The sequence below is a fragment of the Dreissena polymorpha genome, chromosome 3 (assembly GCF_020536995.1).
Source record: "Dreissena polymorpha isolate Duluth1 chromosome 3, UMN_Dpol_1.0, whole genome shotgun sequence".
Taxonomy (NCBI): Eukaryota; Metazoa; Mollusca; class Bivalvia; order Myida; family Dreissenidae; genus Dreissena; species Dreissena polymorpha.
The window spans coordinates 19,828,871-19,854,556 of NC_068357.1; the positions used below are offsets into that span (position 1 = coordinate 19,828,871).

A 25,686-nucleotide genomic window follows, 5' to 3' on the forward strand; every position below is an offset into this window, starting at 1 on the left:
TTACGTACATTGGTGAATACGGCTCCAGGAGCCGTATTCACCAATGTACGTAAGTCTCAAATCTTAGACTCAGCTCCAGTTTCTGACTCAGACTCAGACTCAGCCTTACAAAACTTAATTCACGAAACATAAAATGGTTAGTTTTAGACTCAGACTCAGTAAGATAAGTCTCAAATGCTAAGTCTACAATGTTTAGACTTACGCTATACAATCATGACGTAACGTCGTTTGAGCGTTTACTTTACAAAATGGCCGCCGCACGAGCTACTTGCGTAATAATAATAATATTATTGAAAGAGTGTATCTAGATCGTACCAACCCTTTGGAGATTTATAGGGATATTGAACTTTACAAACGGTATCGTTTAACCCGACCGGGAATCGTATTTATTTGCAATATTTGCAAGGAATAGTTGAGCCGCAATACGATGCGGATTCTGCCAGTTCCGGTCGCCCTGGCAGTGTGTACTTTCCCGAGCAACGTGGCAAAAATCATAAAAAAGCGGCATTTAAAGTTATGGTAGCCAGAACTATGTAGACCTGTGCACAGGTCAATAATATTTTGACAGCTAGAGAGTTGAAGTTGTCAAATTTCCAGCTGGTACGACGCCGTTCGTGCAAAACAAGAACTTGTAGCGATCGCTGATACGTGAGTCATTTGCGATGTGTGCATTTTGCAATTGTTCTTATTTATTGTAAACAACTGTCAAATTCATAATTCTCCGCGTTTGTTTGTTGTCTTTCGTGAAAATAATCTCCAAACTTAATGAACATGAACATGCACTAATTTTATGGATAATACGTGTTGTTTGAATAAAAAAGTAATAACATATAATTTGCATGTATCATAAACTATAATAATTGATATTCTCTAAAAAGGGAAACCTATTAGAAAACGTTTACAAGACATTTACTATGCATAAATTTTGATTTCATTACTATTACAAATCTATTTATAGATGTAGGAATTTACCTATATATATGTATATGCCGACAAAAGTTACACTGCCATGACGCAGTTGGTAGCGCATCGGTGCCCATGATTATATTGCGCCGACTAGTCGGTGGTTCGAAATTTCATCGGGGAGCGTTTTTCTCCAAACATTTTCAATATCAATTATGATGATTATTTAATTATTTTTTTATTCTTGATCTTTAATGTAATGTGAATTAATGTTTATTAATTTTAAAAAAGGTGCTATAATTAATGTGTATATTATACACCCTGCTAAGAAGATATAGGGTACACCTGAATCCATATGTGCATCTGTCCTTGTGTCTGTCTATGTTGTAATTGAGTTCCAATACAAAATGTGTTTTTGCGACAAATGCTGTAGAATATGCATTTGTTGATGGCAAGTGCATTGTTGTAATGCACTTTATTTGTAAATTAATAAAACACTCAACAACATAAATAATATTTTATTCTCAAATGCACATATTATTGCATATATTATCAATAGTAAAACGATGACATTATTTTTGATTATCAAGTTGAGACACATCAGCATATTGCATCACTTCTGACATAAGGCAGAACTTTAATTCAATATAATGCACATAAATGCACCGGTCACAATCCATTTATATCAATATCTATTTACTTATTAATATCGTAAGTTTTCCAAAAAATGGGAATCGATTGGACGCATGTGCATATCAAGAAGCCAGTGAACCATGTAGAAGTCTACATAGGGCGAAAGGGCGTTCCCACCATCAACGTTCAGGTATGGCTTAACATTCAGTTTTGTGCAAGTCGAAATGCAATTCTTTTTCTTTGATACAAATTTATTTTAAACACAAATATTTAATGAAACAACTGTATATTAATTTTAACATTAGCAAAATAAGAAACATTTTATCAGCATTTTATCAAATACCTAAGAACAAATTTACAAAAATATGTCTTATTTTGTTAGTGTAATATAACATGTTTTATGTTAACAGGCTGTGTATGATGCCAGCTACAGAATAACGAGCTTCACTCAAGTTCACTGCCAGTTGGCCAGGGCCAAAGCATGATGCCAGGATTTGTTGATGTCTAATTTCAAATTCACATAACTGTATCTACCATTATTCTGGAATTTCATTCAGTTCATTGAATGAAGAATTTTATTATTATCAATGATTTATATCTTGTAAGCAAATAATATCAAGAAGTGTCCCAAGACACCGCATTCAACTAATATTCCTCTTTGAATGTAGAATGTATTTTATCTGTCAGTAACATAATACAATGACCAATGTAATATTTAACCTACATTTCTTAAAGCACACAAATATTGACTGGAATTTTACAAGTACAAAAAGGGATAGAATCATATTTTTATCATAGAAATAATAGTATGCCCCTTTTTGAATTAAAAAAAAATCTTATTATTTTGTGTGCAACTGCCCCATAACTATTATTTCTAATATAGACTATCTATTTTAGAAATAATAGAGTTATGAAGTAGTTGCACAACAAATAATAAGATCCTTTTAATTACAAAAAGGGGAATAAATCTACTACTAGTATATTACATGTCAGAGTTATAGCACTTGGTCACGTATTGACACTAAACACATCTTTTTCTCCAAATATATTATTTCAATTTCTACAGTCAACTTTTTTATTTCTTATTCTAATTTTTCTTAGTTATTTCCCATCGGTTTCTCTGTAAGTTTTGTTAAGGTATCGGCTTGCGATCTCTTGTCGTTCTTCTTTGTGAGCGCTGCAAAAATGGATAAAAAAGTGATTTGTATAAATGGACTTGTTCTCCAATTATGATCTTCAAAGGTTAAAATATTAATACATATATATCACATAATCTATGTATGCATTGGTACTATGCATTGGTACTTAGTTTTAACATATTTGATGCTAATTATGTTTCAACAAATGCATGACTTTTGTTGCATATTACATAATAACATTATACAGTACTTGCTTTGTCAGATGGTATTGTCAGTATAGTTTTAAGAACTGGAATTCCATCCATGCAAGTTAATTATTAACTCTAAATTAATTGTATGCACTGCAATACCTTCAATTAGAGCTATCTAAGTGTTAAATTTATTAATATTTAATTTTCAAGATTTGTTCCAGACAATTTGAAATCTAAATTTAAAGATATCCAAAACTTACATTCTTTGCACTTAATGCCTCTACTTTCATGACTGGTACACTCTGAAATCACATGAAAAAAATATAGTGTCACTTAAAAAATCTAAATTAATTTAATCCAGTGATGTTTTCAATGCAATAAAATTGACAACTAATGTTAATATACTATACTTAAGTTAATGTATAATAATCCCAGTGTTAACTTTCAAACACAATGTTTAATGTTAATTTAATGCATGTTTTTTTCTTTTATTTTGTTTTTATATAAGGGTGAATTACTATTATTGTATACTATGTTGAATGTGATGCATACAATATATAAGTCATATGGTTTGCATTTTCAATGTTCTATACATATGGTTATTGGTTTGCATATAAATGATAATCTATTTATTTACCATATGTTCTTCACTGCTGGCTGTTGTGGCACGCTCACTGCTTTGTAACGCATATGAAGAACTTAAGCTGCAAAAATTAAACGCAAAAATTAATTCAAACATATAACTTTGTAAAACACTTACGCACATACACTTATGCTCATTAATAATAATAATTAGTTGATTACCAAGAAATACAATGTCTGTATTTGCACTCATTCCTTGAATAAATGAACTCAACAACAAAATTGAAATAGTCAAGAGATTTAAAGTATCTAACAAAAAGGAATAGAAATACTTCCTTAAATGCACAAACTTCATTAGCTGATCTAAATTAATGATCTTAATGTTTTATTTTAATTGTCCTTATACCAAACCCTGCTATATTTACAACAAACAAAGACTCTGATACAAGTTGCCATTTCATACCATATTTCTCTGAACGAGTTCATGAATATTGTTATCTAGTGCACCTTTGGTGAGCTTACCTACATATTTCCTTGATGAGTTTAATCAATAATCATATGAATTGACAAGTGTCAGATCTTTTTTATAACACTAATTCAATTACGCATTTAGACAATTATTATTAAGTTAAATTTAACGAAAAAAACTGAAAATTGTTTTCAATGCGTGACGTAGCTGTATATATTCTAGCACCATTTCAGCAAAATAATACAGTATCATAAAACATACATTAACCAATGAAAATGCTCATAAGCGTTTTTACAAATTTTAACAATATAAGTAAGTAGTCATTGTGATTATATCACATAGAAAACACATATTAGGTTCGACATGTAGTAATATTAAAACAAACTAATTGCAATTGATTATAGTTTTTCAACAAAATTAATTAAATGAAAGCATAACAAAAAAAGTAATTAACTTACACCGAGCCTTGGAATTTTGGTACTTCTTCTGGCACTGTTCACCAGTTTTTGCGACCCCAAATTTTCTGAAAGTTTAATAAAAACAATTGTATGATGTATAGCAGTATTTATGAAACACATTACATTTCATGTTTGCCATCATAACTGTCGATTAGTTTAATATAAACGACATACAGGGTAATAGTTATCAATGTAAACGTGTAGTAAATGAAACGTTCGTTTGGAAATGTGCAGATTGTAATCAGATACGAATAAAACACACATGGGTACGAATCTAACAGGGTACGAGATGAAAACTAAAACAATAGACCTCCTTAAATGGTAAACTTATCCGTGAAACCACAAATATTCATTATTAATACTTAAATAACAATTCACTTGTGCAAATTTTGGAAACAAAGAACGTGCAACCGTACCATAAATCATAACAAATGTTTGAAACTAAAACACATTCCACAATCACATCCGAAATCCGTAAGTACAATTTGCTGAGTGGTTATGCCCCTTGTTTACATAGTGCATTATTCGGCGCTAGTAAAAACGACATCGGTAGCAAATCCAAAAGTAAGCTATTAAATAAAATATTACAACTATAAGGCAGATACGATAATAACATATAACTTACATTGATATTCTACTCGCCTCCTCGTCCCATTTTTTTCTTCGAATAACCACGGACTCTAGTCAATATACACTCCGTGGATTAACCAAAATCTTTTCTGCTCCGATCCCCTTATACTCGCGGATAGAAGGTGACGTCATTAAAAAAACACAATCTTATTGAAGTCTATTTCCAAATGCGTTCGTGAATACGAATCCTGAGTCTGTCTTTAGTAAGTCTAAGTCTGAGTCAAAGTCTGAGTTTGAGTCCAAGTTTGAGTTTATTATTGATGAATACGGCTCCAGGTCAATTTGTATATTAACACTACATGCCTTATTTGTGACATCATGACTATTAAACTAAGTCTGAATGCGTATCTTGACAATTTATGAGCAGAGTTTAAATCTTAGTAACTCGAATATGAAAAATAGGTCACCTGTTTAAATATTTGAAATTTTAAACTCAAGTGATGATCCTCTTGATGAGTGTTTATTATAGCGTGCCCTCACCTCCAAACCCCTTTTTGTAATCTTCCCACGTCTGGAAAAAGTTTGTAGTGCCGTCTTGCCGGCGCTGAATGACAGTCCAGCCCCCATTCCGCATGTCACAGAACACCTCGATGGTGTTTTCACTTCCCAGCGGACGAACCTTGAATAATCCGTCCTTGCGGTTACCGAGAACATAGTGGTCGTAACAATCTTAAACAAAGCAGAACATTATTGTATGCTGATTAAAGTTATCTTCAATTCGTTTTGCATCAAAATCAACGCCAAGATGAAACCTCGGCATTTCTTAAACAAAAGTAATTGTATAGTCTACTGATCGGCATGTGCTGTTGCTTTAATGCATTGTTTTTTTTTTGACAAATCCACATGACGTCATTAGGAAATTATTAGTTAGCTATGGAACGCCATTACTGACTTCATATGACTGTTGTCGTTGTTTGCAGTACATTAATCATTATTTTCAATGGAATATACAGTGTGCGTTGTGCACTTTTCTTTACGTTCGGTACATTCGTCATTATATGCAGTAGTTAAAGCATTACGCGAAGTAGTAGATCTAACAACATTATGTTCTGTCCAAACTTTTTGACGTTCCATAAATTCGACATTAAGTGTAGTAGTTTTATCATTATGCGCTGTACAAACGTCTTTACGTTCGGTACATTCGTCATTACGTGCAGCAGTTACATCATTATGTGCAGTAGTAACAACATTACGTGCTGTGCAAACTTCTTTCCGTTCGAATTACCGTACGTAAAGACGTTTGCACAGCGCATAATGATAAAACTACTACACATAATGTTGAATGTACCGAACGTAAAGAAGTGTGCACAGCACGTAATGTTGTTACTACTGCACATAATGATGTAACTGCTGCACGTAATGGCGAATGTACCGAACGTAAAGACGTTTGCACAGCGCACAATGATAAAACTACTACACATAATGTTGAATTTACCGAACGTAAATAATTTTGCACAGCACGTAATGTTGTTACTACTGCACATAATGATGTAACTGCTGCACGTAATGGCGAATGTACCGAACGTAAAGACGTTTGCACAGCGCATAATGATAACACTACTACACATAATGTTGAATGTACCGAACGTAAAGAAGTTTGCACAACACGTAATGTTGTTACTACTGCACATAATGATATAACTGCTGCACGTAATGACGAATATACCGAACGTAAAGACGTTTGCACAGCGCATAATGATAAAACTACTACACATAAAAAATGACGAATGTACCGAACGAAAAGAAGTTTGCACAGCACGTAATGTTGTTACTACTGCACATAATGATGTAACTGCTGCACGTAATGACGAATGTACCGAACTTAAAGACGTTTGCACAGCGCATGCAATAATGATAAAACTACTACACATAATGTTGAATGTACAGAACGTCAAGAAGTTTGGGCAGAACATAATGTTGTTACTACTTCGCGTAATGCTTTAACTACTGCATAAAATGACGAATGTACCGAACGTACAGAAAATTGCACAACGCATAATGTATATTCCACTAAAAATAATGATTAATGTACTGCAAACAACGACAACAGGCATATGAATTCAGTAATGGCGTTCCATAGTTAGCTGTTTAACTGTATTATTCATTACACGCATACAAGTATTCGACACCACTATCTATGTAAACAACGTATTGTATAATGAAAGAAATGGGAGAACACAAGTATTCCTAACCACTATCTATGTATAGAACGTATTGTTTTACGTAAGAAATGAGAGATAAAAACGCGTGTGATCTTAAAGTCATCAAGTGGTTTATGAACATCTCTTAATAAATACGATCATATAAAGTGTAAGCATTCTAACCTTTCGGTTGACCGTGATCTGGTAAGTTTAGGTTTGCGGGCTTCCCCTTATCTGGTTGATCATTTTGTTCTTTTGCACTAATTTTAGATGCATGGGCGCCAACAGTTTCTTTGTTCCTTGTTCTGTCCACATTTACTGTTTTACTCGACTCTGGTAGGGCACTTTCAATTTGTATTTCTTTTTGCTGAGATTGCATTTGAATGTTATCGGAGATTTCCTTATTTTCCTTATCCCTAGTACTGTCCACATTTTCTGTTTTACTCGACTCTTGTAGGGCACTTTCAATTTGTATTTCTTTTTGCTGAGATTGCATTTGTATGTCACCGGGGATTTCCTTATTTTCCTTATCTGCCTGATCAGTCGCACTCCGGTGTATTTGGGAAGGTGAAACGACTGCGTCGTGAAGTTTTTTATTATTTGCGTTGGTTTTACTATCATTGGATAATAGTTTTGTATCATCCGATGCTGAATCATTCAGAGCGTTTTGGTTAGTTTTCTCGGTTGATGACACTGGGTTTTGAGGCTTTTCTTCCTCATCGCTTTGAATACTTTTATGACGAACGACGGGTTTTCCTTCCTTATCATATCCTATTAATGTGTATTCCTTTTGTTCATTATGAACCGATTTATTATCGTCTACAATTTCGTCAAATCCACGTTTTACATTCTGGTCGTCGGGGATCACATTTCCATTCGGTAAACGTTCAGATTCATCAGTATTGGATTCTTTTGAATTTAACTCCTCAAGAGTGCCTTTCGGAATTTGTTCTTCATCCATTGTATCATTTGGTACAGGAGCTTGCGGTTGTCCCTGATCTGCTACCATTACATTTTTCTCGTTTTTTACACATACAATTTCACTGCAGTGAGACCATGATATGGCGGAATATGGCGAACAACATGACACTAAACACGCATTGTAATAACACTTCGGACATGTATCGTTACGTTTAAAATACCGTTTAGAATAAGAACTAGGCTTTTGTTGATCATTATCTGCGTGCTGTTTGTCTGTACTTGAAAAAAATGCCACATCGTTTTCCTTAGTATTTTCAAAACTTGCATCCGTATTTTGATGGACTTGTCCATTTCGATTTATAGCATTTGTGTGTCTTTCTATTTGCCTTACGGTTTGCTTATGAACATCTGCCGAACATTTGATGTTTTCTACTTTCTCTTGAAGTACCGAAATATGTGCTTTATTTCTAGAATTTTCTGCCATCAAATCATTTAAAGTTCTTGAAAGAGATTGTAAAAGCAGAGTTTGGTCAATTACCACTTCATTGAGTCGTCGGCTTTCATCTTCACTGTTAATATACATCTCCTTTAACTGAGAAATTGCTCTAGACTGTGATTTTTGAAACTCCGCGAGTTCACTTAGTTCAGTATTTTGTTTCGTTGCAATTACATAACAGTTTTCAAGCAGCTGTATTTCATTCCTGTTGCTTTTGCCAATGTAATCAAGCTCTAACTGTGTCTGTTTGCTCGCTGACATGTCTCGAATGTTGACGAAATCCTTTTCCAACGATGCTAATTTTCTTTCTAGATTCGTTATTGTTTGTGTATCTTTCTCCGATTTTCCATAAAGCAAATTATTTTCGAGTCTTATAATACGATTTTCTACTGCGTGCAATTTATTATATTTTTCTATTTTCTTTCGTCTAGAATACGCGTTTATTTCATCTGCTACATATTTGCGCACAATTTCAATTGTTTTGGTAAAATCCTGTCCATTGTTGTCTAGTGCATCTTCCTCCTTTGTCATAAAACGAACGACATCCTGTTTGTTTTGAGGTGTATTTTGTATTGTGTTTGACTTCGATTCTGTGTGTTGCTGTGATTCGTTTGAATCTTCATACTCTTTGGTACTGGGAGGTGATTCAAATATTTTGTAAGCTTGTTCCGGGGATGTCAACTGTTGTAAAATTGGTTGATTTTTCAATTTACCAAAAATACCTCGTTCACTTGAAAAGCATTTATCTGTAGGCTTACATGAGTTTGTTATCACGCAACCAAAAGAATAACACACACCAGGTGGCTTTAACATTGGAAGATAGGAATCTGCAATAGTATCATTTGGGTTTTCATGTTTTCCTTTGTCTTGTTTTTCCTGTATGTCGCCTGAATACTTGTGTAAATCTGGTTCAAAATTATCCTTATTTTCTTCAGAGATCTCTGTTTCGTCTATATCAAGACTGTAAGCCTTTGCGTCTATTTCGATTGGTTGGTCAGTGTTTTTTTCAATGGTGTTCGGCAATGTTTTGATGTTTCCAATGTCAATTTTTAAATGATCATCGTTCGGTTCGCGTTCTTCAGGGTGTAAATCACTTTGATCTGTAATTGCATAAACTAATTTGACATTATCAATGTTATTAGCTTCATTTAAAGTACACATCTTTTTATCGGTAATTTTTTCTAAAAACATAACGGCACCATTGTTGTTAATATTAGATACTCTGTTTTCGATTTCTTGAGGGCTTTTAAAGAAGTTTTTATCGACGTGATTATTTTCTGCGGTATTCTTAATATATGCAACATCTGCCGGATCTACGTTACCTACGCCTTCAGAATCGATTTCGTTTAACGCAATACCCATCCCGGATGGCGTATAATTGAATTTCTCTTTCAGCAAATGGCTATAGATTACGAGTACATTACAATCGGTCATTCTTTGCTCATGACTTGCTGCAGCGGTTAGAACGAGAGTCTCAATGCTGTTCTTTATGCTGAGTTGTTCTGCATTCATGTCGATACCAAATACGTTGTCTGTGATAAGGTTAAGGTACCAGATCCGTACATCGCATAGTTTCGTGGCTCTGAAAAAGAAAATATAGCATCATCACACGGGTAATAATAAGAGGATGAATTGCATTTGACCTTCGCAAAAATCGCAGCAAATTTTAATTATATGAATCCTAAACACAGTTGTCAAAGTTAAATTGGTTTGCGGCTCTGGCTTTTTATAACGATACGAACGTTTGATCCTTTTTATATGAGTGCGTCGCAATTACAAAGAAGTATGTTATACTCGATGACATAGGCTAGTGTCAACTCTTGTTCTAAACAACCCATGTTAGTAGTATTGGAGGAAGTAGTATAAGTAATGGTGGTTGTGGTGGTCGTGGGTGGTAGCGTTAGCTACGGTGATAGAAGCGATAGTTGAAGTAGTAAGAATAGTAATACAACGGAATTAATAGTCTAAGTATATTTAGTAGTAGTAGAAGAAGTTATAGTAGGACAAGAATAATTAGAAGTAGTAAAACTTGTAGAAGAACTAGTACTAATACTACTAATACGTAGTATAATCACTGTACAATCCTTCATTTTTGTTTTATTTCGGTCGTTATTCGTATCTCATTTAAAGAGTACCATTCTCAAGTAGAAGTAGTACTAGTAGTAGTAGTAGTAGAAGTAGTAGTAGTGGTGGTAATAATAATAATAATAATAGTAGTAGTAGTAGTAGTAGTAGTAGTAGTAGTAGTAGTAGTAGTAGTAGTAGTAGTTGTAGTAGTAGTAGTAGTTGTAGTAGTAGTAGTAGTAGTAATAGTAGTAGTAGTAGTAGTAGTAGTAGTAGTAGTAGTAGTAGTAGAAGTAGTAGTAGTAGTAGTAGTAGTAGTAGCAGCAGCAGCAGTAGTAGTAGCAGTAGTAGTGGTAGTAGTAGAAGTAGTAGTAGTAGTGGTAGTGGTAGTAGTAGTAGTAGTAGTAGTAGTAGTAGTAGTAGTAGTAGTAGTAGTAGTAGTAGTAGTAGTAGTAGTAGTAGTAGTGGTAGTAGAAGTAGTAGTAGTAGTAGTAGAAGTAGTAGTAGTTGTTGTAGTAGTAGTAGTAGTAGTAGTAGTAGTAGTAGTAGTAGTAGTAGTAGTAGTAGTAGTAGTAGTAGTAGTAGTGGTAGTAGTAGTAGTAGTAGTAGTAGTAGTAGTAGTAGTAGTAGTAGTAGTAGTAGTAGAAGTGGTAGTAGTCACAGTAGTAACAGTAGAAGTAGAAGTACATGTAGTAGTAATAGTAGTAGTAGTAGTAGTAGTAGTAGTAGTAGTAGTAGTAGTAGTAGTAGTAGTAGTAGTAGTAGTAGTAGTAGTAGTAGTAGTAGTAGTAGTAGTAGTAGTAGTAGTAGTAGTAGTAGTAGTAGTAGTAGTAGTAGTAGTAGTAGTAGTAGTTGAAGTAGTAGTAGTAGTAGTAGTAGTAGTAGTAGTAGAAGTAGTAGTAGTAGTAGTAGTAGAAGTAGTAGTAGTAGTAGTAGTAATGATAGTAGTAGTAGAAGCAGTAGCAGCAGCAGAATCAGTAGTAGTAGTAGTAGTTAGCAGTAAGTAGTATTATAGCTGTTGGTGTTGTAGTAGTTATTTATGCAGTATTAGTGTGACTTATTTATTACTTACCCTGTACGTTCTGTATTGAAAATCACTATCACTATCAAAATAAGCACTGTACAATCCTTCATTTCTGTTTTCTTTTTGTCGCTGTTCCTATCTCATTTAAATAGAACCATGTTATATGTACATGCCCGCATCATTCCTGCCAACGTTTGTTTTTAATACATACATTGTTGACGTGTCCAGATTGAAAATGCGTTATCTTTCACATATATTCATTTATCATTTGTGCCGAAACATCTGTTGCTCTTAATTCAATACAAAACATTGATCTTTTCAGCGGACATTATAAAGGCGCAGTCGCTGGAAGAGGAGTGTTTAATATTGCTCTGACAAAGACGTTCATGAAAAAGGCATGATATAATTTGTGACACGTTTTGTTACGTTGTAATAAAGTAATACACATGATCAATATTACCTTTTGACTCGATTTTTAACCGAAAAGTTTGAGTTGTACTTCTCATCCAGTCCTCGGTGTTATGTTATGGTGAAGATTTGAACGCAACAGCTCTATATCGATAGTGCTATTCAACATGTCCTCATAGTTTTATAAACGGCCACTCACTCATGCACGTCACTGTAACATGTTTCTTTGCAGACTTATGTCCCCTTTTAAAAGGGAGTGATATTAAGAAATTGAGTACGCGAAGTTAAGTTAATTTTTTTTATAATCTTCTACAGATACACATATTCACGAAAAACATCACACATGTCTTCGGTGTCATTATACAAGGGCTTGCTAAACTATTATGGTTATTGATAAAATATATTTTCAAGGGTGCTTGATCAGTCGAGAGTACTGGTCACACAGCTATTAAATATTAATACAATACTTTTTCTAAACATTCAACTTAGGTCGTAGATTTGTACTCATTAACAATTAGCGCTTAAATTATAACAGTAATGTATATCTCGTGATATAATATACAATACTATAACTATATTTTAGGTAAATATGATGAATATTACAAAAAATGTCCTGACTGGACCACGCTGGTAATGCGGATACTTTGATAACAGATGGCACTTCGATAACAGAGAACAGCAAAAGCCACGCGCGAGAGATAAGTTTCTCAGTTTTTTTTCAAAAGTTATGTCCTAAAGCTTAGTTTTTGGGACAAGGAACATGATCGAGTTGATAAATGTTGTATCCCTTTATATTGAGAAGAAAACAAATCACGGTAAAATGGTAAATATGTGCCCCTAATATAGAAAGTTCGGTCGAAAACAGCATAAACGGAGTGAACAGTAAACATTTCAACACAATAAAACTACTTAGAAATATTGCGATAAATTGTTTGCTTTTCCAGCATGTGGAGTAATCAATGTGCTTCAAATACTGAAATTTTGATAGTATTTAATGAAATATAAACGAAGATTTTTTAAAGGTGGTTTTCATAAAGTTGCGGATACTTTGATTCCCGATATAGGACACGACGGATAACAGAGACTTTCAACAAATTGGGCACTCTGATAACCGAGTTTTATCTCCTACCAGAAATCCATTTATGTATATTATGGCTATTCTTACCTCAAACATTTTGAAGTACGAATCAATTTGAATTGTCAAGCGCGACACATTGGAAATCTATGCATATCGTAATTACATACACATGTGAAATATAATCAATGGCGTTGTTTGTTTTCAAAACTATCATTACTATTAATTTATACAATAAATATTATAAGTGCAATTTTTAAATAAGATTCAAATGCTTATTTCTGGAGTAATATATTTCAAGAGACAACCGGAAATAATTGTTAACATAATGAACTTGTTTTTTGGTGGTAACTTGAGATTCAGAGAGATGAAAATACAACCGATCATGTGGATTAAAACGATTGTGTTAAATTTTAATTATAGCAACCCTCTGGATAACGGGAGCAAAGGGATCCAATTAAAAGTGGCAAATACACATTTGTTCTCTATAAACTCTTATGTAAAGTAACACTATACTTGGTGAATAAGATGTCAATACATTACTGTCGCTACTTGCATAAAACTGCGCATTAATAAATAAAGTAGACTAACAAGTACATTCTGGTAAATACTGATGAGAAAAGCGATTGAGAGTTAATAATGCGGTATAAATGTGTCTTCATGATTGTCACATCTTGGTTTGAAAAAAAAAAAACATGATAAAAAGCAGAAACAATACAAACAGTCATGCTTAATTACACTTAAACCTTATCTTAGTAAAATCATATTGAGCTGACTAAGTGAAACATCAAAACAAAAAGTTATTAACTGGACCTTTTCACGTTTTGGTAAATTGACAACATTATAAAATAATTGTTTCAGATTCGCAAATTTTCGTTGTAGTTATGATATTTTTTAGGAAACAGTAATACTGAACAGTTACCATGCTTTACAATATCCATTTTATGCATCTTTTCACGATTAAAAAACCCTTAAAATTATATTTTTTCAAAGCGTTGCAACGCGAAACGATTGAATAATTTGGAGAGATCTGTTGTTGTCGTAATATTTTGTGATTCTACGAGGATTGCATATATAAAGTATACAATACATCACTCATTGTATAAGCACGGATGGCAAAGTGGTCTAAGCGATAGACTTTTGCTTCAGGGATCAGTAGTTCGAGCCTAGTCGAGGGTTACTTTTTTCTTTCTTTCTTTTTTTTTTACTGGAGTTACAAAAAGTAATTTAAAATTGTTTAAGCTCGTGTACTACGCGAAAATCCATCTGTTGGGTGACTCGAAAACTGGAAAATGTATGATCATATAGACTGTACTCATAAGACATATCGAATTATTTTCCCATTTATCTTAAACATTTATTAAAAATCATAATCATATTCCAAGGGATATAAAATATTTCGGTAATTCGTTTTTAATTTACGCCAGTACATACAGTTGTATTTATCGCCTGCTTACTATAACAGTATTCAACAGCGAATTCCGCATTTCTGATTCACTTAAAGTAGTGTGTTATATCTGGTAAAAAATGTGGAGTAATCTGGAATACAAGTGCTTTGTCATTAAGATGATCGGTAAAAGAAGTGTCCATGAAAATTTGGCATCCGACACTTTAAACATTTGAATTTCCTCAAATACGGTAGTAAACTAAAATGTAACATGTAACATTAATGAACATAGTGATCTTTTATTTGGAATAGTTGACACGTTCTTGATTTATTTCCAAGTATTTTTATTTTGTTAAAATACGTACTAATCATCTTAATCATGATGATTATCGATGGAATTTTATCCTTTTTTGTATACAATTCACCGTTTTCCTCGAATTTCTTTCTTCGCAATTTGAAGTACTATGCCATTAATCGACCAAACAATGTTTCGTGTCTGAAAACCAAATGAACAGAACATATATGTAAACAAAAACTGAAGAATTCGCCGCTCGCGCGTGGCTTTTGTTGTTCTCTAATATCGAAGTGCCATCTGTTATCAAAGTATCCGCGTACCCGGCGTGTGGACCGCAATGTAAAGAACTAAAACTTTACATGCGTAGTCAATCTTTAAGTTTAACCAACATTTAAAAATTAAAACCGAACAAAAAGATTTCCATGCCCTATGCTGCACGCATGGAAAAGGCGTACTATTTAATGCTTTACACGCGACACAGGCATACTCTTAAAGGGACCTTTTCACGTTTTGGTAAATTGACAAAATAAAAAAAATGTTTCAGATTCGCAAATTTTCGTTGTAGTAATGATATTTGTGAGGAAACAGTAATACTGAACATTTATCATTCTATAAAATATCCATTATATGCATCTTTTTAAAAGCGATTTAAAAAAAAAACTGAAAATTATAAAGCGTTGCAATGCGAAAGGATTGAATAATTTTTAGAGTTCAATTATTGTCGTTTTTTGTGACACTACGAGGATTTTGTATATAATATTTAAAATACACCACCACTGAATAAGCAAGGATTGCCGAGTGGTCTAAGCGTTGGATTTTTACTCCATGGGTCAGTGGTTCGAGACCAGTTGATGGTTACTTTTTTCTTTCTTTCTTTTTTTTCTACTGGAGCTTTTTAGATCCAATGTTCTTTCATCAATATCAAGCATTTATTGACAAACTTCAATATCTGCCCAAATATCTGAAAAGGTGCCTTTAAATTCTGTACACTTGACACTGGAATACTTTGTAATGCTTCACAGATTACAGTGGCATACCTTGTTAATGCTGAACGCATACATCTGGGAACTTTTTAATACTGCACAAAGCATTTGATACTGCTCAAATGATACTGGCATACTAATCAATCACTCTGAGTATACTCCACTTATGACTCCACTACGCATGTTTAATAATGCACACATAAAACTAGCAAACTATTTATATAACATACAAAACTGGCATACTCCACACATGGCGCGGGCATGTTAAAGTCACAGGCAGCAGTATCATAAATTTGCCCCCCCCACACCCCCCGGGACCCTCCCCCCGAGTTTACCCCAGGGGTTCCAGATTGTTAAATGTACACCTATTGTGTATGGTTTTACTTTTCAACATCGAATTTTGACAAAAATACATTGATTGAAAAAATAACCCTCGTATAGGTATTATATATACACAAGGTATGAAACGCACTATATGCCTATTGCTGAAAGATTGTGGAACACTGGACGTGACCTTTTTCATCAAAAACACACGTTCCCATGCAGTTGCCGACAAAATGCAACTGGATTCGTTAAAAGACAGTAGAAGCAACGAGATTACACTACTAACCGATCTCCTGCTCGGCTAATAACTTTAATCTTCAATTAAATTCGACTTTCTCGCTACATGTCTGTGTTTTGCTGTCATATTTTGTCGATCGAATGCTCGGTTCTTAAACGCCATATCATTGGCCAACACAATGAGAACAACCAACCAGATGACGCGGTATAAAAGATGCGGTGACGGTGTTGTGGTGGAAGGACGTACTTTTATGCCCTTAAATTTTTAAATGTTTAACTGATTTTTAACTCATTATTCTGGTGGAGGAGATGCGGCAATACAAGGAACAGCTTTAAGAGAGACGGGACTTTTGTTCATTGCCCAAATTCCCAATTTTGTGTGCTCGGTGTAGATAAATAACTACGTGTGTGCGTGGACAAAGGAAATCGATAGTGGCCGCCATCTTGGATTTTTTTTAATTTGGACATTCTAAAACTGTTTTTACGCTTAGTGACCCTAAATATAGAAACTGTTATGACATTTTTAGTAGTCTTATTGTCGCACCTATGCTTTACTGTAGATAATTCGTAGTTTTTTAAGCTTTTTTATGACTTTGCAACTTTTACTGTAAATAACTTTGATGCTCGTGGTGCAGGTCGCGAGTGCCGTTGTGAAAAGGAAAACTGTCTATGGTCCTTAAATCTAGTCCCTTTTATGACATTTTAGTTGATAATTCGTAGTTTTCAAGCTATTCTATGACTTTGCAACTTTTATTGTGAATAACTTTGTTGCACGTGGTGAAGGTAGCGCGTGCCGGTGTGAAAAGAAAATTGTCTAGGGTCCTTAAATTTAGTCCTTTTATGATATTTTAGTAGCCTCATTATCATCCCTATGTTTTATTGAAGGCAATCCATTGTTTTTGTTTTCTTTTTTCAAGCTATCCTAATGGTCTTACAACTTTAACTGATTGCAACATTGTGAGTGCCAGTGTAAAAAAGAAAACTGTCTAGGGTTTTCAAATCAGACCCTATTATGACATTCTAAGATGCTTTATCGCCGCCCCAATGTTTTACTGTAGACAATTTGTTGTTTTTTAAAACTGCTTTTATGATTTCTAACTTTTATCGATTGCACGTGGTCACAGGCCGTAAGTGCTGGTGTGAAAATAACACTGTTTAGTGTCATCAAAATTAGACACCTTTACGACTTTTCAAGTAGCTTTAATGTCGTCCCTATGGGTTATTGTAGGCAAATCGTTGTTGTCCCTTTTTAAGCCATCTTAATGATTGTGTATCTTTTTCTAATTGCAACATTGTTGCACTTGGTAGCAGGTCGTGAGAGCCAGCTTGAAAATAACACTGTTTATCCTTTGATTAATTCATATTATTGGTACGTGAGGGGTGGTCGTATGGTAAGCATGACCTTGGAAGTTCGAAATAGGAAACCTCTGCCGATAGCAGAAACACAGAAGTTTGAAAACTATGCCCTGAACATTGACAAAATGTTAAGGAACAAACTTGAGGCCGCTCAAAGAGCTCAGGTCGTATCATACGAACTCAGTGAAGGCAATATAGTCTTCTCAACCGACGCAGTGCTATTTGAATAAATTGATATTGCACTCTCTCAGTACTTTAATAAACTGTCTGAGCAAAATTGTAACGTGAAAGTCACAGACACATTTGACAATACTGCAGTCAATCGAACCAAAAGGGTCTATAGAGTCATTAAAGCCGATGGTGTCAGGTATACGCTCAACGTTTATGTAACCAAAAGTAGATTTCTCCTTAATGGTAAAAACTGTATGGAATTTCTGGAAGACGATATGCCAAATATAAACGCTATTGTAGACTTTCTGTGTGTAAGCAACAATATAGATTTGAAAGTGTTTAATGACCTGCTGGTTGAAAAGTTGACTGAATTTCTGTCAAAACAAAGTACAAATGCTCTGTCTGCAGCTTGTGCAGCGATAACCATCAATAACTGTAGAGAAGACTCTGATAAATGCCCAGGTTGTAACCGTGCATGCAAAACAAATAGTGTGCTGTGTACCAAAGGTTCTCATTGGATTCATTATCATTGCCAAAAGCTTAAGAAAAATGAAATTGAACCATTGGCTTCGTCTCCTGACGAGTCGTTTTGCTGTAGATTTTGTAAAACTTCCGACACAAGTGCACCGTCTAAAACGTTATATGCATCGGATCACTATCCTATTAAGGTTGAACTTTTGTGTAATTTTACTTTAAATATCAAGCCAGAAGACAGCGTAATAAGCACTAGGGTGAACTGGAGAACTATTAATAAACACGTATATTCCATAAGGGTCAAGGACGGTCTCGCAACCCTAGAAACTGAAATTGATGATGATAATGTCGAGGAGGTTGTTAAAGATTTCTGTGAGCTTATGAGTGAATCTGCGTCAAATCTTGCCAATAGAAGGAAACCGTTTTATTCTAAACCTAAGTTAAAGGTGTGGAACCCATAAATTAGAAACAATGTCATGAACATGAAAAGTGCATACAAAGCTTGGAAGCGGGCGGGTAGACCGCGTGGAGAGAGTAGTTTGTTTACTGAAAAGAACTTGGCTAAGAGGGCACTACGATCCAGTGTTAGGCAGGCAATTGCTAAAAAAGACTTTGAACTAAAACAGAAGATAATTGAAAGCAGGAAATATGACTCTAGAACATTTCACAAGCTAGTGAATAGCCAACGTAACAAGCAGGGCATGTTTATTACTGATTTATACGTAGGTAACCAAAGGTACCAAGAAGATAAAATTTTATGTGGTTTTCATGATCATTTTGAAGCTCTTAGGCAACAGGCTGCCAATGACCTCTTCGTCAATGTATATGATGAAATCGTTAATATTGAATACGGACTGACTGTGAATATGAACCGCAATCAATACGTCCAACCTGTAACTAAAATTGAACTTGAAAAAGCAGTTAAAAGTCTGAATACTGGTAAAGCGCCTGATGTTTACAACATGTCAGTCGAACATATATTGAACTGTGAAGACAGCACCTTTGAGTATCTTTTAAAGGTTGTATCCCATGTATTTGCTAGTAGACTGTTTTCTGCGGCTTTGAAGAGAGGTGTGGTGACTCCCATTTTCAAAAACAAAGGTGAACCCAATGTTTTAGGGAACTATAGGGGCATAACAATTCTACCGGTGATTGGCAAGGTCATTGAAGCAATACTGCGTGATAGGATAGCACCAAACATAAAGAGCAGCCATAATATATTCCAACGGGGCTTTACTAAGAACTCTTCACCGCTTAATTCAGCTTTTATAGTAGAAGAACTGTATCGTGAATGTCATGACAATAGATCCGAAATGCATTTGATCTTTCTGGATGCGAGATCTGCGATTGATGTGGTAGACCACAAACACCTTATGCGACGACTGGGTCACATTGAAGTATCCGACAAACATTGGTCCCTAATCGATAGCTTCTATAGGGATTCCACTAGTGCAGTTAAGTGGAAGGGGCTTGTCTCGGCTGAGTTCAGTGTTCACCAGGGCGTTAGACAGGGAGGAGTACTGAGCACCGACCTTTACAAGGTCTACGTTAACCCGCTGCTTGATCGCCTACAAGAAGCCAGGGTGGGATCCACTATCGGTGTCGTCAAATGTTCGGCCAGTGCTTGTGCGGACGATATATGCTTATGTGCCGAGACGGTCAATGAAGCTCAGAAACTGTTAAACATTTCAGCAGAATTCGCCAATATGGAGCGATACATGTTACAACCTACCAAGAGCGTGCATATCCATGTTAGTCACCAACGTAAAAAGGGCGTGTCTACTCCCCTTTTCATGAACAATGACGAAATCCCATCTGTGCCAAGAGCTATACATCTCGGTATTATACGACCTGACTCTATGCTGAACAACCAAAAAGCTAATGTGGATGAAAATTTTAAAAAAGCAAGAAGAAAAGCATATGGTATATTCGGTAGTGGTTACAAAGGGCAAGCGGGACTAAATGTACTGTCCATTATTAATCTTTACAAATCTTATGTTCTTCCCGTGCTTTTATATGGATTGGAACTGTTATTACCCCCCCCCCCCCCTGAACGCATTATAAACTGTCTCGAAGCATTCCAAAGAAAGTTTGTTAAAGAAATTCTTAGACTACCAGACAACACAGCCAATGCGGCAGTATATCTTCTATCCGGACTTTTACCGATCGAAGCACAAATTCACATACAGTCACTGACTTTCTTACATACTATATGCTCGCAAGATAAAAACAGTATTGAGTGGGCGCTACGTCAGAGTAGCTTTTAATCAGTTGACAGCTCATCCTGGTTCATACAAGTGCAGCATATAATGTGGAAGTACGAGTTGGGGACTGTTGCTTACTTAGCTGACAACACACCCACAAAGGGAAAATGGGAGACACGTGTACTCAAGGCGGTTCATAGCTACTGGCGTGATCAAATAGACAGTTTAACACCCTTATATTCCACATTGTTTTTCTTGAGACAAGATAAGTATGTGCCTGGTAAGATTCTCCCTTTGCTCTCATTGGAACATACGGCCAGAGAGTCAGAACGGTTAAAAACAAAGGTACGGTTACTCACAGGGACTTACATGCTCCAAACGAAACGTAAGAACTTTAACCAGTATGATATAAATCCAACATGTCAGATGTGTGGTGAAGAAAATGAAACCGCAGAACATTTTGTGCTCAAGTGTAGTGCCCTGCATAGTGTTAGACAGTCAATTATGGTAGACATAGAACGTCAGTGGGAGGCGATAACAGAGGCTTCCTTTACTACTTTACCCGTAGACGAACAGCTCTGCATACTCATCAACAGTTGGCCAACTCTAAAGACTTTTATGAAAACCCATTTGTCTACAGAATTTCACGAGTTTGAGAAGCATTGTGGACGGTTGTTGTACGGTCTGGACAGGACGCGTCAGTTGCTCTTGGTGACCAATGCAAGCCAGCGACCACCCCGTACCAAACACAAAAAAAACTAAAGAAGGGCATAATTCTTAATTAAAACTGGCAACAGTGTTTATTGGGTATTTTTATTCAAGGCAATACAATTCTAATGTATGTACAGAAGCACTCTCCGACCTTCCGTAAATGAACTTTCACTTAATGTTTTATTTTTATTTTTATCTCATTTAATATTTTAACAACTAATGAAAAATCGCGCGTACAGTTCTAAGTCGCATATATTCGCGATTAGTGGATAGACATATTCTAGTGAAAGGTGTGTGATTTAAGGAGTGAATAGTGTGAACGTGTAATATAGAGTGTTTATATTCGGTGGAGTATTATTCACTGTATACAAACGATTGTTTGGTTCCTCTACAAAGGGGGTTCAAGAAGAACACAGAACAGAACAGAATGGTGTACATGTGTAGATGAAACACCGAGTGACATATAGCGCGAAAGTCAAATTTAATTGAATATTAAAGTTATAAGCCGAGCAGGAGATCGGTTAGTTGTGTAATCACGTCGCTTTTACTGTCTTTTAACGAATCCAGTTGCATTTTGTCGGCAACTGCATTTTTATTTTTTCAAACTGTGTATTTTTGTCAATATTCGTTGTTGAAAAGTCAAACCATATACAATAGGTGTACATTTAACAATCTCGAACCCCTGGGGTAAGCTCGGGGGGGGGGGGGGTAGGGTCCCCAGGGAGGGGGGGGGGGCAAATTTATGATACTGCTGCCTGTGGTTAAAGTGAACATAAAATTGGCATACGTAGAGTATTCAATACTCTGCACATGAAAAAGGCAAATCGATTTATGTTGCACACATTTTTTTTTCAAATATTCACAGCTGGCACTGACATTCTATTTAATTCTGCGCACATGAAACTGACATGATACATGTAGTTATAAGTCATACTATATTCAAGCAAGTGCCATCATAATGCCAAAAATACTCACACTCAAATAATACAAGAACGGCAATACATTAAAGCAATAGAAACATTTTAAGCGGGGTCATTCCATCACTGAAATAAAGAAAGCGTGCAAGCTAGAGCAAAAAACAATATTGAAATGACCATCAATAACACACACATCAGCAACACAATTTTTCTTACATGCATCCTTTAAATTACATCATCCTGTTCGAGTCTATCTAACCTATGTGAATAATTATAATTGACATATGTACAGATGTCAAAATATTATTACAAATGCTCAGATATAAAGTTTGTTACATCCAGATTGTCTTCTAAAGAAATTTATTATAAGCGCCACAAAACCGGTTACTTAAAAGCTTAATTTATTAACAAATACATATTATTTAAACACATATAAACACATATAAAGCAAACACCTTTCTTAAAGAATATGAATGTGGATCTACATCACACGTTTGTCCAAATTGTATAGGTTTTATCGTCTTTACATTAACCAGTTAGCTATTAGGTTTAATTCAAACATAATTTTTCAATAAGACTTAGGGATCTTTCATGTCTTTGTATTTTTTGTCATTATGTTGTGTGCATTTACCAACCCGTTTTGTACTAACGACATTTTGTTCGGTGCAAACATCATTTCGTTGTGTGCATTTGTCATCTTGTTGTGTGCATTTATTAACTCGTTCTGTATTAACGACATTTCATTTAGTGCATACATCATTTCGTTGTGTGCATGTGTCATTATGTTGTGTGCATTTGTCATTATGTTGTGTGCATTTGTCATTATGATGTGTGCATTTGTCATTATGTTGTGTGCATGTGTCATCATGTTGTGTGCATTAGTCATTATGTTGTGTGCATTTGCCATTATGTTGTGTGCATTTGCCATTATGTTGTGTGCATTTGTCATTATGTTGTGTGCATTTGTCATACACAACATATGTGCAAAATGTTGATTTTTTTTTAAATTTGCGTGTTTAATGACCATGTTGGGAAAACGTGGATACCATCTGGAAAACCAGAATACCTTATATGAACAGTGACTTTATAATTCTTTATGGTGACAAAAAACATAATTTCCAGCCATTTTGTTGCAATTTCTTTGCTTTGTAGAGGCATACAGTAAGTGTATGTGGGCACATATGCATCCAAATGTACTTTAAATGCTTTATAATACATTATATGATATTCTTTGCATTTCATCCATGTCCACTTTTAGATATGTAAAGCTGATTTTAAGTTTTTACTTACCCTATGTTAGTTCATGCTAAAATAACGAGCACTGCTACAATGGTATTACACTGCTCACAAGGTATCTGGTTTTCTGGGGTGATTTAATAAAGTGTAAACTGGAATATATATATTGATACGAAACACTTGCGACGCCTACGTTTTCATTTCATTCAACTTAGCGCCTCGAGCAAACGATCGTTTCATACGGGATTTCTTTTTTTAAGGCATAATGTGCATGTACAAGACAAACACGCTATATGGGGGGGGGGGGGGCTTTATACGGTACGTTCACAAATTAAATTGAATAAAACAGAAAAATATTTGTGCGTATTATGTAATTGAGTATATATTTCGCGTGTGTCATGCTTAAGACAATACTTTAAAAAGAAATTCATACCATACAGAATGTTATTTTCGGGAATCATATAGATCAAATGTTTACATTTATGAATATAAAGCATTTAATGACAAACTTCAATACATGCCAAAATCTGTGAAAAACATCCAGTAATAAAACACGAATACATTTAAAAAAGGAAAAAAGTAAGCCTCAACAGGGCTCGAACCACTGACCCTGGAGACTTGGAGTAAAAGTCTAACACTCAGACCACTCGGCCATCCGAGCTCATACAATGAAGGATGTATTTTATACATTTTAAGTTTGTATAAGCAATCCTCGTTGTTTCACAAAATATAACGACAACAACAGAACTCTCCAAATTATTCAATCGTTTCGCGTTGCAATGCATTATAATTTTCAGGTTTTTAAATCGTCAAAATATGCATATAATGGCAATTTTAGAGCATGGTAAATGTTCAGTATTACTGTTTTCCTCACAAAGATCATAGCTAAAACAAAAATTTGAGAATCTGGAAGAACTTTTTTTCAATTTGTCAATTTACCAAAACGTGAAAATGCCCCTTTAATGCCCATGCATATAAACTAAATCGAAAGCGAGGTGACAACAAGAACAAGGTAGACGAACATTAACACGGAAGCAGTTGCGGTCTGCTGAATTTAAAATCGCGACAGATTTCCCTCTATGATTAGACTAGTTCCAACCATTTGACTATCCCAAACTATTTCTGATAACGTCGGTTCTTACCAAGAAAATCAAGTGAATACGGTAAAGTTGTATTTGGTATTGCAGAACATTTATACAAACAGCTAGTTAACAAATAACACAATGTTAAATGCATAAACATGTGATATACAGCATTCGATGAAAAGAAGTTTTGTTTGTTTATGTCCCATTTACGTTTCTTTAAACATCCAAAAATAAATATAAACGTATGCATTTCACGTATACCTTATTCTCATCGTATCGGCCCTCCTCATTAGTTTCAAGAGTCCACTTTAAAATAACCATCAAGAAGTGTTGGACAGTTAATGATTTTTAATTTTTAGAAGTTTTTATTTATTTGCTATGTAGATCTATTAATGATATGAGGACGATCATTCTAATGCTTTTCGGTTTAAATTTTAAAGTTTGTCATATTGAGAGCAGACTGATGCTATCTTTATTTAAAAACATATTACAAACACTTGCGAGCGCTTTTTTAAGGCTTTATTAGTATGTTTACAAATGTGTTTAAGTCTCTTATTTGTGAACATATTGCAAACGAAATTAAAGTACAACATGAACACAATTGAGTAAGCTCCATATATACAATATTTGTAGAACAAGAACATACGCCTAGTAACACACCTTAACCATCAATCAGAAGGGCCGGTTTTATGCGACGCATTGTTAATGAAACAGATTACTAAGGGGAGCTAAATCTAGCCAGTACGTTGTCGAAATATTGTCGATTTATGCACTGTTTTTCGGCGTAAGCTGTATTAAGCCAGCTTTTCACCCTGACTTGACCTTTGTAAGTGTCCAATAATATTCAAATAAAATTTCCCGCGGCTAGGTACGAATGAATACACTTCATTTATTCCATTGGCTGATTTGAGTATAACACCAGAACATTGGAAACATATCCGCGTCTTTGTAACACTGTTTTACTGCATGAAACAATTTTATCTCTAATGAAAAGGCTCAATAGATAGAACAGTTTTACAATCAATTTTCGACATAAATACAGTTTGTGCGTTCACCTTTTATTTTCAGAGAATTACCAGCGCAAAAGCGTTTATACTAAAGGCTATATTCTCATATTTAGTACTTACTTGCATTGCATTTCAACCCGCGAGGTTTCGGGTCAATTCGCGGCC

The 25,686-nt window shown here is 34.8% G+C and overlaps 1 protein-coding gene and 1 long non-coding RNA gene across 3 annotated transcripts in view; both read right to left on the bottom strand.

The window, feature by feature from the left end:
- The window catches only part of LOC127873213 (angiopoietin-related protein 1-like), a 21,130-nt gene extending 9,292 nt beyond the window's left edge, over positions 1-11,838 (bottom strand). Inside the window, exons 1-3 of one of the 2 annotated variants that reach the window (XM_052416973.1) lie at positions 11,700-11,838; positions 7,330-10,145; positions 5,486-5,674 (exon numbers count right to left, since the gene is read on the bottom strand). In XM_052416973.1, the coding sequence (XP_052272933.1) occupies positions 5,486-5,674; positions 7,330-10,145; positions 11,700-11,761 (3,067 nt within the window). In that variant the 5' untranslated portion in view covers positions 11,762-11,838. Of the gene's footprint in view, positions 1-5,485; positions 5,826-7,329; positions 10,146-11,699 lie in introns of those variants that run through there. The other variant, XM_052416974.1, reaches the window with a different exon arrangement.
- On the bottom strand, positions 1,407-5,002 carry LOC127873226 (uncharacterized). Its single transcript, XR_008046062.1, has 5 exons — positions 4,792-5,002; positions 4,376-4,440; positions 3,504-3,570; positions 3,127-3,168; positions 1,407-2,713 (listed from the first exon to the last, which is right to left on the bottom strand). It is a non-coding gene; the product is annotated as an uncharacterized LOC127873226 (long non-coding RNA).
- Positions 11,839-25,686: the final 13,848 nt, after the last annotated feature.